The sequence below is a fragment of the Drosophila grimshawi genome, unplaced genomic scaffold, assembly GCF_018153295.1.
Source record: "Drosophila grimshawi isolate 15287-2541.00 unplaced genomic scaffold, ASM1815329v1 contig_44, whole genome shotgun sequence".
Classification (NCBI taxonomy): domain Eukaryota; kingdom Metazoa; phylum Arthropoda; class Insecta; order Diptera; family Drosophilidae; genus Drosophila; species Drosophila grimshawi.
Genome location: NW_025063240.1, coordinates 21,314,716 through 21,328,986, shown reverse-complemented (window position 1 = coordinate 21,328,986; position 14,271 = coordinate 21,314,716). Strand labels below are relative to the sequence as shown.

General features: G+C 41.4%; 2 protein-coding genes across 3 annotated transcripts in view; one reads left to right on the top strand and one right to left on the bottom strand.

Moving 5' to 3' along the window:
- The window catches only part of LOC116806488, a 60,342-nt gene extending 47,652 nt beyond the window's left edge, over window positions 1-12,690 (bottom strand). The window contains exon 1 of the mRNA XM_043215404.1: window positions 11,839-12,690. Within this exon, the coding sequence (XP_043071339.1) occupies window positions 11,839-12,229 (391 nt within the window). The 5' untranslated portion in view covers window positions 12,230-12,690. The remainder of the gene's footprint in view (window positions 1-11,838) is intronic.
- LOC6557893 (mitochondrial dicarboxylate carrier) lies at window positions 5,539-8,074 on the top strand. 2 transcript variants are annotated; one of them, XM_001983324.2, is made up of 3 exons: window positions 5,539-5,938; window positions 6,013-6,250; window positions 6,593-8,074. In XM_001983324.2, the coding sequence occupies exons 1-3, from the start codon at window positions 5,770-5,772 to the stop codon at window positions 7,047-7,049; spliced, it is 864 nt and encodes a 287-aa protein (XP_001983360.1). In that variant the 5' UTR covers window positions 5,539-5,769; the 3' UTR covers window positions 7,050-8,074. The 2 variants fall into 2 exon arrangements, with proteins under 2 accessions (XP_001983360.1, XP_032598630.1); XM_032742739.2 differs by having other exon boundaries at window positions 5,884-5,943; window positions 6,593-7,550.
- Window positions 12,691-14,271: the final 1,581 nt, after the last annotated feature.

Sequence of the window (14,271 nt, the reverse complement as noted above, 5' to 3'; positions counted from 1 at the left end):
CTCTATGAAAGGCCCTTATCTAATATTACGGTGAGTGTCCTTCCTAGTCAAATACAGTTCCTCCTGTCTAATATATTGTTTGTTACAGCTTAACATTAAGCTCTTTCGCAATAGTAATGGCTATAAGCCATTTTTCATTGATTTTGTCGTTGATGCCTGCCAGTTTTTAAAACGTCAGGATAATCCCATCATTCAAATATTCTACGAAATTTTGTTGGAGTATTCCAACATGAATCACACATGTCCTTATTCTGTGAGTAGCCTCAAAATTGTTTGTCAGCATTTTCACTATATTTTTTCTTTTTCTCAGGAGGACATATTTGTTGACAAATTTTATACGGGCAATATTGAATCTCAATTTATCCGATATATACCCGTGCCTGATGGCGAATATATCATTTGCTATAACTTTCTAGTCAAAAAATTAGAGGCAAGCAACGTTTGCATATACTTAAAAGTTTTAAAATAAAAATGGACCCAGCGACACATACGGCGGAAAAGCCTTCAAATTTTGAATATATTTTATTGTTAACAGCATTTTATTTAAGTCTACCTGTACCATTCACAAAATCAATCAATTAATATCAATAAAATACACATTTGAAATAAAAATAATCGTCTTATTGATATACCTAGACATATCAAAGACATCAATGATCAATTCGTAAGAATTTCATTGAGAAGCACATATTTTATGAGCTCGTTCATTCTTTCGCGGAGTATTTTATAGAAGAGTTAAGAGCTTTAAGCAAAGGCGAGCTTAACTGGTATCAGTGAAAAGAGAAATTGTAAATTTGACCCATCCTGAACCCTTCTTGAAAGGCAAGTAATTCTCTTCACTAGCATCGGCTAATGAGTAATTTTAGCTTCGAAATTACAGCTAAATTTCAAACTCTACTTGGCAATGATTACAATATTAGTGCGTTTAAATGGCGTATAATTACGTTCCAATCTTACAATAGATTATGCAATTACCGGTTGAATGATTTGATATAAACTCATTTAGAAAAACCAAAGGTTGATTGTTCATTTCATTTTATCAACATGTGGAAAAAGATCATATTTTGCTGTTTCGTTGGTTTTCTAACGGTAAGGTTGGCAAAGATCCTTAAGTGCATTCACGTTAAGTCCAGAGTTCTATTTGATTTTTAGTGTGTGGCTCATGTGACATTCACGAATCTGAAGTGCAATGCCACGGACAGGAAAATTGGCGAGTTTGACTATTGTTACATCAAGGCTGTGAATCGTACTCACAAATACGTCAGTCTGTACTATAAACTCTATGAAAGGCCCATAACTCAAATTAAGGTGTGTGGCCCTCTTAGTCAATTACAGTTCCTCCTGTCCTATATATTGTTTGTTACAGCTCAACATTAAGATCTTTCGCAAAAGTAACGGCTATCAATCATTTGCTCCTAATTTGAAAATTGATATTTGCAAGTTTCTAATAAATCAGAAACATCCCATCATGATAATATTCTACAAAATTGCGCAGCAGTACTCAAACATGAATCACACATGTCCTTATATTGTGAGTAACATCGCATTATTAATTCTAGCATTTCAAATATATATTTTCTTCTTAGACCGATGTATATCTTGACAAGCTGTATACGGGAAATTTGGAAATGGATTTTGGCCGATATATACCCCTGCTTGAAGGCGACTATGCGCTTTGCTTTCACTTTGAAACCAACAAAGTTGAGTCATCCAACGTTTGCCTATACTGTAATATTTCGAAATAAAAATGGACCCAGTGACACACACAGCGAAGAAGCCTTTAAATTTGGAATATATTTTCTTATTTACTGCATTTTATTGAAGTCTACCTGTTCCTTTGGCGAATATCTATACAAAATCGATCAACCAATAGCAATAAAGTACACAATTAAAATCAATATAATCTTCCAATAGATATATAATATTCCCAGATATATCAAAGATCAAATCGTAAATATTTCATCTAGATCGGATGAGAAGCACATATTTTATGAGCTCGATCATTCTTTCGCAGATTATTTCATAGAAGAGTTAAGAGCTCTAAGCAAATGCGAGTTTCCCATCCTGGACCATTCTTTAAAGGCAATTAATTCTCTTCGGATTATACATAATTTTAGCTTCGAAAATATAGTTCGATTTCAAACTCCACTTAGCAATGGTTACAGTATTATTGCGTTTAAATAGCGTGTAAATACGTTTCGATCTTGTTTAAGATAGTTACCATTATCGGTTGAATGATTTGATATTTAATAAACCCTTGTTGCAAAAACAAAAATGTTACTGTTTATTTCAATTCAACAACATGTGGAAAAAGTTGATTTTTTGCTGTTGCGTTGGTTTTCTAACGGTAAGGCACGCAAAAGTCCTTAAGTGCATTCACGTTAAGTCCAGAGTTCTATTTGATTTTCAGTGTGTGGCTCATTTAACATACACCAACCTGAAGTGCAATTCCTCAAACAGGAATATTGGCGAGTTTGACTATTGTTACATCAAGGCTGTGAATCGTACTTACAAATACATCAGTCTGTACTATAAACTCTATAAAAGGCCCTTATCTAATATTACGGTGAGTGTTCCTCTTAGTCAAATACAGTTCCTCCTGTCTTATATATTATTTGTTCAGCTTAACATTCAGATGTTGCGCAAAAGTAATGGCTATAAACCATTTACTCCTAATTTGGAAGTTGATATTTGCAAGTTTCTACAAAATCAGAGAAATCCCATCATGGCGATATTCTACAAAAGTCTAAAGCAGTTTTCAAACTTGAATCACACATGTCCTTATATTGTGAGTAACATCTCATTATTAATTTTAGCATTTTAAATATATATTTTCTTCTTAGACTGACGTATATGTTGACAAAATGCATCCCGCAAATTTTGAATCGGATTTCGGCCGATATATACCCATACCTGAAGGCGACTATGCGCTTTGCTTTCACTTTCTAGCTAAAAAGGTAGAGATATGCAACGTTTGCATATTCTGTACAATTTTCAATTAAAAAGGGACCAAGCGACACACACGGCGGAAAACCCTTTACATTTTTAATATATTTTCTTGTTTACTGCACTTTATTGAAATGTATGTTCAACTGTTAATAGTGAAAAGACAGATTGTAAATTGGAGCTACTCTAGATCCTTGATTAAAGGCCGGTTAGTCATCTTCCAAAATATCTTCTGGTACCTACGGATTATACGTAATATTACTTAGAAATTTGTAGCTTTTATTTAATACACTACTTGGCGATTATTATAATATTATAATACGCTATTAAATAGCGTATAAATGCGATTCGATCTTCATTTCACTTTTGATGCATGTATATATACATATATTTCTTCTCAGGAAGACATTTATTTTGGCAAATTCTATACGGCAAATATTGAATCGGAGTATAGTCGATATATACCCATATCTGATGGTGAACATTCCACTTGCCTATACTTTCAAGTCAACAAAGTGGCCAAATGGTGTCTGTAAATGAAGATATTTAAATAAATGAATAGCCAGCAAAAAGCCATTCTCTAAATCGCACTGAAAGAATTGTAGATTTCATTCATAGTTTTATTTGAATATTTGAGTGTTATTATAGGTAAGACTTCAGTTCCTGGTATCGACTAGTTGATGTCTCTGAGTGTATGCGTCTTACCATTAATTAAAACTGAAAGCAGCTCAGGGACAACATCAGCTCCAAGTATTTTATGGCCATCAGTTTGCTTCGTTGAAGAACACGACAGCACATCAATAATAAATTAAGCATGTTTCGTCTTCCTCAGTCCAATTTTCTTTAACGATGACCTAGAATATGAAATTCGTGCAACTCCCCAAAGTGTCAGGAGTAGCCAGGAGTCACTCCAGCCAAGTTAATCGCTTGGGTAAATAGTTTACCCTGACAGCAACAGCAGCAGCAGCTGAAGCTGATGGCCATGGCTCTCTAAGCTCCAACTGTCTCCCTGTCTTTCTGTTGGAATTGCGTAACGAGTCGGGATACCCAGAAAGAGAGAGAGAGAGTGAGGGAGGAAGAAGAGAGAGAGAGAAACAGAGCAGCAGAAAAAGGGACTTTCTGGCTTTGCTGTTTAGCCTGTCGGATTAAAAATAATATGCCCAGGTGCGCCAATTCGAACATTTTGTCAGTTAGCCACGTCTGCAAGCCAAGGCTAACCTGTGAGTTTTCTGCTGAAACGTGCAGATCAGATCTGCTAAGGAAAGAAGCCAAGTTTAGCATGTTCCTAACTTGTGTGCTGGAAGTTCTCAACGTATAAGCAACATATACTTAATAGTGGAGCAATCCAATCCAATTGTGTACCGTTTAGTTGCTCAATTCACTAGAGGAGGACTTAACACATCAATTCAGTTCAGTTTGTGCAACTGCCTTGAAACTCATACTTGGCTTGCAATAATTAAGACAATTTTGCCATGTTAAGCGAGCTCTTGTTGTCTTTGTGGTTAAATGAAGCGCAAACTGATTGCATTCGCCATGTCCATTCGTATTGGCCATAAGGACATTTTGCCGCGCTGACATGTTGTAACCATATTGCTGTGGCCTGTGGCATGCGGCGTGTACACACAAGCCCTTATTACCAACTTACCAACTGGGCAACTGGCTCGTTAGACTTGGCCAACACACATACAGATAGAGAGAGAGAGAGAGAGAGAGAGAGAGTGGGAGAGAGTGGGAGAAGTGCATAGGCGGCAACTACAAAGCAGACAGGAACGATGACGACGACGACGACAACATCGAGGAGGACGGTATCTTCTGGCATACACTGATAGCAGCAGCAGCAGCAGCAGCAGTCATCCACAAGCGGCAAACCTCACAAAAGCAAAGACGACGACGGCGGTGCAGCGTTACTTGTGCTGCATAGTGGGTTGAAATCGACACACGCACAGATGTCGCAACGCTTTGAAGATTTCTTTAGTTTTCGTTTTCGTTTTCGTTTTTTTCTTTTTCTTTTTTGTTTGTGTAGTTTGAGCCTGGCTTTTGGCGATGCCGATGCCGATGCCGCGTTTCGAATTGCAATCGGCCAGGCAAATGAGCAACGAACCGTTTCAGCAGCAACCCCAAAACACCCTCCAGACACCCCGCTCAAGCGTCACAGGTGTGTGTGTGTGTTAATTGCATTAAAATGTTTGTAATTGCAATGCGGCTTCATCAGCTCGCATCAACAGCAGCAGCAACAGCAACAGCAGCAACAGCAACAGCAGCAGCAGCAACAGCAGTCTTATCGCTTCGAGCAAATCTGTGCACATTTAAAAATGCCATAGATGCCGCCTCATGAAAGAGAGTCTGCATCGAGTCGTGTCGTAACTATAATTGCCATAATAACATAATATCAGAGCGGTTGCAGTTGCAGTTGGTTTTTGTAGCAGCTGCAGCGATGCGCCATACCACAGATCCAACCAAGCACATGGTAAAAGGTGTCGTTTATTGTCACACAAATGCCGCCAGCCACTGAACACTGAACGAGGCAAGGTGGCATAGAGCTCGAAGTACACACACAGATTCAAGACATTTTCCTATTCGTAAATATATTATATACATGAAAAAGAAAACCTTTTTTAGAAAATTCAAGCGGGTCCAATCGTAGGAGGTTTCAGAATAATACTCATATGGATTAATATTTGTTTATTTTGTGCTCTGCTGTAAGGTTTGAATTGTTTATTTGTATATTTGCATTTCAGCTATAGTTTTCAAAATTAATGTCATGTGGTAAAGTGTGACCAGTTAAAGTGTTTTTTAATACATATTTTTTGGTTTGTTCTTGCAATGAGTGATGAGGATAGTAGGCGCTTGCCTCGTTGGTGGTCAGGTGGTGTTTGTTCCGCAATTGCGGTGACAACAACCCATCCCCTTGATCTAGTAAAAGTTCAACTGCAGACACAGAAAGTCAAGGTGCCCGTTTCGGAGATAATCGCTAATACATACAAAAACTCGGGTAAGGTAAAGAAGCAAAAGCATACGCCACAAAATAATGCATGTTGTATACTTTTCAACTATCTGTCGACTTAGGAATTTTGGGTTTTTACAATGGCATTTCGGCTGCCTGGTTTCGACAGCTCACCTATACAACAGCCCGGTTTGCTCTGTACGAGTATGGGAAACAATTTGTGGATGCAAACAATATGAGCGCCAAGGTTCAGCTGGCAACGTTTGCGGGCATCCTTGGGGGAATCGTTGGTGTACCAGGTGATGTTGTCACAGTCCGATTACAAAACGATAATAAGCTGCCAGTGGAACAGCGACGCAAGTAAGCATACCTGTTATAAATGAATATATCAATATATATGCATATACTACATATTACACTACTTGCATGTACCTTGAGAAAAAAGTGTTTTCTAGTCAGTTGTCGGGACTGCTCTGCAGCCATAACTTTGCCAAAAGTGATCCGATTTTCCAATTCCATGATTTTCTGATCATGGCTCTTTAAATAAATTCAAAGCTGTAAACGCTTTTCTGCCTCAATTTCTATTGAAAAGCCGTGATTATGGCTGCAAATTCATATTGAACTTTTACTTTGTTGGGGTACATTCAAAAGATAGAAATGTTTGAAACTCTGCCCAATCTATTGTCATATACCCGTCATTAGCTACAAGCACATATTCGATGGCCTGTATCGCATTGCACAGGAGGAGGGTATTCAGAGTCTGTTTCGGGGTACGCTGCCAGCTCTAACACGTGCCGTACTCCTAACGATCGGGACAAACGGTGCCTACGATCAGGTTAAGCAGATGCTGCAGGACAGCTTCGATTTCAGAGAGGGTCTTGCACTGCATTTCATAACATCAACGGTAGCTGGATTTATTGGAACACTGATGACACAACCGATTGATGTGATTAAAACCACGTATATGAACGCAAGACCCGGCGAATATAGTGGATTGGGTGCTGTAGCGGCTAGCATTGCCAAACAGGGACCTCTAGCATTCTACAAGGGATTTGTACCCGCCCTGATGCGGGTCAGTCCCAATACGATAATTACGTTTATGTTGTACGAGCAGGCGCGATTGCATTTTGGATACTTGCCACCGAGGGATAACAAATAATTTCAGTAAAGTTGAGTAAATGTTACCAAATATATATCTGGAGTTGAGGCATTTCCCACGAAACCGACTGGAGTTGAGTATGGAGCTGACTTTTCCGCATGTTTGGACTGCGTCTAAGTGTCTCTGGTCGCTGGTCTCTGGTCTTGAAGTCGTCGGCTTCGTTTTGTTTGTACGGTTCACGTTCGCTAGTTATCTGTCCGAAGCTCTCCATTTGGTGCAGTTGACTGTCTGGACTGTTGCGACCGCCGCCCCCTGTGCTGTCCCGCTGGCCTGTCTGTCTTGTTTGTCAAAGAGAAACAGTTAAATGCCAGTTTACCAGTTAAATCGGAATCAAAGCGAAAACAATGACACAGTAGCAAAGCGAGAGCGACTACGAATGCAAGAATGCGTCAGACAGAGAGAGAGAGAGAGAGAGTCTGAACACGACCTGCTCGACAAATGGCAAGTGAAGTAACAACAACAACTGCAACAACAACGACAACAAGCAGCGGCAGCGGCAGCAGCAGCAACAAAAAAAATCGTCTAGACACAGACTAGACTCCATAAAAATAATTATTATCGGTTGCAATTTCTGTGCCTCTGTGCGCCTCGACGACTGCTCCGACTGCTCCGACTGCTCCGACTGCTCCGACTCCCACCCACATTTTCCAAGTTCCCCTTTCGTAATTTTGCTGCTCCATACGAGTTGAGCGTTGAGGGGAATATCGCAGAACATCATCGCCATCATTTGATTTCATCTGCTTCAGATTACAATTGCAGTTTTTTATTGCACACCAATCGATGTGCTCCCTCGCAACTCGTTACAGAAGTTATGGGCTATTTATCAGGAAGAAGGAAAACCATTTGCGATTGATATAACTACTGAAAGTCAGATGCTGATCAAAGGTGTTGCCCCTTATCCTATCACCCACATCAAATTCGTTGAAGTGTTCACTGGATGCATGTCATATCTCATATATGTCAATTATTTTATTGAGAGCGATTAGCTGCTTCAATAAATAAATACCACTCGTATCTTTTGAGTATGCGTGTTCTGTTCAATTTGCTTTTCAAATTTGATAGAATCGCAGTTCTATATTTAATTTAAATATATGCAAATAGGATCGATCTGCTGTCGTTCAACCGAATCGTGATTCGGTTCTGTGGCTCAGGCTCTATATTTAAAACGGTAAGTTTGCAGTTTTTACCCTGGAAAATGTTATATTGAATATCGTAGCTTTGCAAAAGTCGCCTAGGGTATTCAATTTTCGGCGCCACAAAATTGCATAGTGTTTTGAAAACAATTCAAGAGCGTAATTGCATTTATTGTCAAACAAAAGCGGGCGAGGGGGGAGGGTTAAGAGAGGCAGCTCAATGCTGGACAGGAGGGCTGTATTTGGTCAGCAGCAGAGGCAGCAAGGGGGAGGAGTGGTCAGCAGGCAGGCGGACAGGATGGATATGTTTGATATGCTGTCGTCACGCATCGCTGAGCATGCAACATGCCGACATCAACAACAGCAACAATAGCAACAACTTTGACAGCGACAACTTTGGTGCGACAAGAACGACAGCAATGTGGAGCAAGGAAATATGCGACACAGACAGCAGGAGCAGGAGCAGGAGTAGCAGGGGCAACAGGGGGTATGGGGAAAACAGGCGGCAGGTAATTGCCACAATTTGCTCGTTGCGTGAATGGACAGCAGACGGAAGAAAGGGGTGCAAAAGGACAACAACTTCCGTCAATGGTTGCCTTCGGGGCAGGCTTTTTTTCTCTTTTTTTTTGTGTATATTTTTATTTCAAAAACATTTTTTTATTTTCATGTGCTTGCCGCTGGTGCGCCGCCTTCTGTCATATTTGAGGTGCGCATAAGGGCACTCAACGCCGCCATAAATCAACTGCCAACTGCACTTCTGATCTAAGGCTGTCAACCGACGCACCACCACCACTGAACCGCTGAACCACCAAGCCAAGCCAGCGAGCCGCCAAAGCTTGGCAAACGACAGCGACAACTCTTTAGGCCATAACTTTACAGACGTCGAATAGAGACGCGGGTCGCGGGTCGCGGGTCGCGGGACAGGGTTTGTGCTGATGTGCTTGTTGGCCGGTTTCACCTGAGCTTGGGCCAAACAGCTACTACCTCGCTACCCTATCCCCCCTTCTCGCACGTCTCGCTACACCTTATCTTGCTCTTATGTCTAGACTACAGACTACAGACGTTGTCTGTCGTTGCAGCCGCAGCAACAGGAAACAGCAGACTGCAGACTGCAGACAGCAGACAACTGTGACAGCTCGAAGCAGAGCAGCAGCTACACCAACTGCAACAGTAGTGCCAACAACAACAACAACAACAACAATGAGAACGGGAACAACCAACGTACCTGTGTCCGGCGTTTTTCAAATGAGCCAACAATTCTCAGCTGTCAATAATGTCTGTCATTGTTGTCCGCTGCTGTTCACCCTTTCCACAGACTATCTCTGCTAGAATTGGACTTGTGTTTTCTTTCGTGACACGACCACGAACTAATAGAATACGGTTTGATTTAAGAGTATTAAATGAAACATGGCCTAAACGATATACCGATTGCAATTTAGAACAGCAACTCAACATTATTTTAATAACCAATTACCAATTACAGCAAACGCTATTAATAGTCCATGTTGTACCATATCGGAACTGAGTATCAACCATAATTTGCACAATTTACTTACCAGAAATAACTTTCAAATTTTGAAAACATGCATCCATCTCAAATATCTGTCATTTCAGGTACCCAAATCCTGGCTATCTCCAATGCCTGTCCCTGCTGCTAGTCATTAAGTTGTGTCCTAAAAATTTCCGTAATGCATGCAGTTCCAAAGTTAAGTCCTTGGGCAAACCGGCAAAAGTTCTAATCCTTTGGAAATTGAGTTGTAAAATGACAACTTTGTTTGCGGCGGATAGGTAAAGCTTTTGCTTTTGGTGGGAGTAGTAGTAAAAATCCGTGCAATGCAATGCACACACATGTTTGGGTCTTAAAAAGTCGCCATCCCTTTGGCTGCCACCTACAGGGGAGTAAGAAGTGGGGCGAGGCTGTGGCCATTTGGCGTTCCGCTTAATTATTCAAAACCATGTCATGTCTCTGTATAATTTTATGCATTGGCCAATGCGAGCGCCAGTGCTCAACCACGTTGATGATGACGATGACGATGATGATGATGATGACGAGGGGCTGACGCCTACACAGTCAGACGAGGCAGACAGACAGACAGATGGATAGACGAACGAACGGACAGGGAGGGACGGCAGACAAGAGTCAGACATTGCAGCAGCAAAGCTACAACTGCAACACTCGCAGAAAAAACGGGTTAAGGCAAAAACACCAGCAACCAGACCAGGTAATGAAAGTCAGTTGATCTTACTCATTTTGCGATAGTTCTTTTTAATCTAGCAGTTCTTAAAACCAAATCAAGTCTGATTAGATCTTAAAAAATACCTTAATCTGAATCAGGAATTTGAGCCAGAACCAGTGGCAGGGGAACACAGATGATTAAAGCGTAGTAGTTCTGTATAAACCGTTGGTAGGTGTGTTTTTCTGCAAGTGTACAATCATACAAACACAGACACCAAGTGGGCAACCCAGAAGGAGCCACATGTGGCAATCACGAAACGTAGTGCCGTTACCCACACTTGCAGACAGACACACACACACACACACATACATACATATATGCATATGTATGTATGTGCATACAAACTGTTGTGTGGCAAGAGTGAGAGCGTGGCATACCAGACAGTCTGACGCTGTTGGAGCCCACGTAGAGCGCAGCCACTCAGTGAGTCGTCGCTCAGACTTGTTGTTGTTGCTGCTGCTGGCCAGCCAGCCAGCCAGCCAGGTCTCTGTCTGTCTGGACGACAGCAGCAGCAGCAGCAGCAGCAACAACAACAACAATGTTGCAGACGACGACAACTACAACGACAACGGCAACGACAACAACCGACAACCGACACAGTCTGTGGCAGACCGAGACTATCGAAAACTCGAAATTTATTCGTTGGAAAAAGTTGATTTCAATTTTTTTTTCTCCTCTCTTTTATTTCGTTTTTTTTTTTTTGCTGGCCGTCTGTTGTTTGTGTCATTTGTTGTTGTTGTTTTTGTACTTATGCAGTCAAAAATGAATTGCGAAAAATGCCCACGAAAATTATGTTAACCAGCCGGCAGCTGTGTTCAAAATCCCACATCTACATCTTCATAGTATTCCTCCTCAGTTGTCTTGTCAGTCGCATAAGGCCAACAAGTTTAAGAACTGCAGAGTTGGCTATTTAGTGACTTGGGCAGCCAAAGAATTTGATGCAGAAACTATGCAAGACATTTTTTAGAGAATTTATTAATTAATTATCTGTCTAACCTAAACCTATATCAAAACTTTGTGTTTTCAAAATACAAAGGCAATCCTACAGCAGAGATGTAAAGATGAATAATGTGGGTTCTGTGTAGTTAAAGTTTTAACAGCAAAAATGTGAACCCGTTTAGTTAAGATTTATAGATTTTATATATATATAAGTTTTCAAGTGTTTTAATCAGAAACAAGGCCGTTATTCTCAACCTCTCAGCGTGTATACTCAAATCAGATATAGAATATAGATAAACCAAGAACACAAGCTCCAACAGAATTCAAACTTTATCGCCTCGAAGACAATTCATTATTGTTGAGTTATTTTATAGTTGGCAATCAACTCATAGAATTCATAATATATATATAGACTATTTGGTAAATCTTGTCTGCCTTATATAGGCTATATCTGATTGTTATATAATATTACCTACTCACCGTATTTCTGCCAAAAGCTTTTGCTGTGATTCTTCGATTCGGAATCTGTAACAAAATTTGTGTCGAAATTCGAATTCTCTTCGTATATCTCTGTGTAGAGTATGAATTCGACTCGTGCTGTTGTTGTCGATGTTGTTGACTGCTGTTGTTGTTGTTGTTGTTGCAGTTGTTGTTGCAGTTGTTGTTGTGGTGTCAAAGGTGATGCGTTGGTCGCTGTTTGGACCGTATCACGATTGAAAATTCGATGCGCAGCAGAAAGAGGAGTGTTGAGCTTGGTTGCTGTTGCAGTTGTTGTTGTTGTTGGCACTGCCGTTGCAGTTGCAACAGTTGTTGCTGTTTTAGTTGCTTGTAACAATGTAGCACGTTGATTAATATGATATGGCAGAAACATGGGCGCAGAGGCAAAAACAACATCAGTCGAGTGAGACGCGGCGCGACGACGACGACGACGACGACGCTGACGACGACCGCGACGATGTGGATTTGGATGTGGATATGGATGTGGATGAGGAGTTCGTGGGGCAGGCGAGGATGCGGGTGCAGGGACGTGAATCGCTGCTGCTGCTGCTGCTCTTGTTGTTGCTGTGGGTAATTTATTAAGCAAATTTGTGGCTGGCAGGGAAATATATTTGTATTTGGGCGACAACACTTTGCTCTGGCTGCGATTTATAATTAAATCTAACTTATTATTTGCACTATATACACTGTGAGAAACGTCACTATATACACTTGACACGTTTCCACTTGCGTCGCTTCCACTTGGCTTTCGATTTTGTTGCGTTTCCACCAGACTGCTGCCGTTGTGGCATGTCCGATAGTTTTTGTTGTTGATATGCCTGTTGCTGCTGCTGCTGTTGCTGATCCGCTCCTGCTTCTGCTCCTGCTGCTGCTGCTGTTGTTGTTCTTTCCGTGGCGCCCAAAAGTATGCTGTGTTTTCTATGCTGCTCTTGTTGTGGTTGTTGCTGCTGCTGCTGCTGTTGTAGTTGTTTTCGTTGTTGTTGTTGTTGTTGTTGTTCCTGTGCATGGGCACCGCGAGGGCTTGTGCCGATGACCACAATATGATTGTTGCCAGTAGCGTTAGATTGAACGCGAGCAATGCGTTTGTTGCAGAGCGGGCCCCCGCGGCGCCACTTCCTGAATGCTTGGGGGCCACAGCGTCAACTGTATGCGAATTGATAGTTCACTGCACCCAACGACCAACACAGGGCAACGGCAACGGCATGGGCAACAGCAGGGGCAACAACATCAACTGACCAACACCCAAGAAAGCCGACCACAAGCTCAGCGCCTGCAACGAGAAGTCAAATGTGGGGAAAAAGAGTTGTTAGACAGCTGAAAGCTAACCTTAACTATAATAAAATAAATAAAGAATATGCATGAATTTGGAATCATTAGAATCTAGTTTGGCCAAACGAATCGTATTTTGTGTAATGGCTTTGGATTGGTCTCAAAAATTGAGTAACGTTTCCCGCTCTAAATTTCAATCGGTTCCTGTTCCCGTTCTGATTCAACAACCCATAAGAATCTCCTCTGGAACCCTGGAAGTATTTTTATTAGCAGTACCTTATCCCAGCAAATTATCTTGCATATGATTTCGCTGAGTGCACTTTTGCTGTGTGGTCGCCTGCTTTTGGTATTCTTTTTATTTATGCTGCAGTCTTTGCTTTTGTTTTCATTTTCGTTTTCTGTCGTCTGTCCTTGCTACAATGTTTCTAGTCGCAACATAATTTCCCTCACTCCCCCTAATATGCAGCAGCAGGCGGGGTGGGGGCAACTCAGAGGGTGCCGCATGTTGGACTGGGGCGTAGATCAGCAGCAGACACGAGCATAAATAACGCAACATGTGAGTGTGTGTGTGTGTGTGTGGCTGTGTGTGTGTGTCGGCACTCTTTGCCAATTGCAGACAAACAAACACAACAAGCGACAAACGGTGGCAAACGGTGCGTATGTGCAACATTTCGCTCAAATTTATGTTGCACTTCTCCCGACTTCAGTTTTATTATCATCTCGACGTAGTCGTCGTCGTCGTCGTCTTCTTGGTCGTAGTCGCTGCTTACGAAACCAATTTTTGTCTATATTTATAATGCACAACAGCAAAAACAACACTCAGCATGCTTGGATCTATGAGGGTGGGGAAGGGAGGGGGTTCACCCCTTAGGTCTTGCCCCCGCACTCTTGTTATTATTGTTGCTGCTGCTGCTGCTGCTTTCTATATGACGAAAGATTACAAGCGGCACAACAACAACAACAAAAAATAGGCTAAAATTAAAGTAGCTAAATTAATGGCATAGTTGCTGTTGATGCTGCTGGTGCTTGCGGCTGCACAACCACTTCGCCGTGCCCCGCCGCCAGACAACCAGACAAGACAAATAAAAAAGGTGGAATGACTTTTGCCAGGCATTCTGCTTTCATGATGCACGATCTTAGATATAG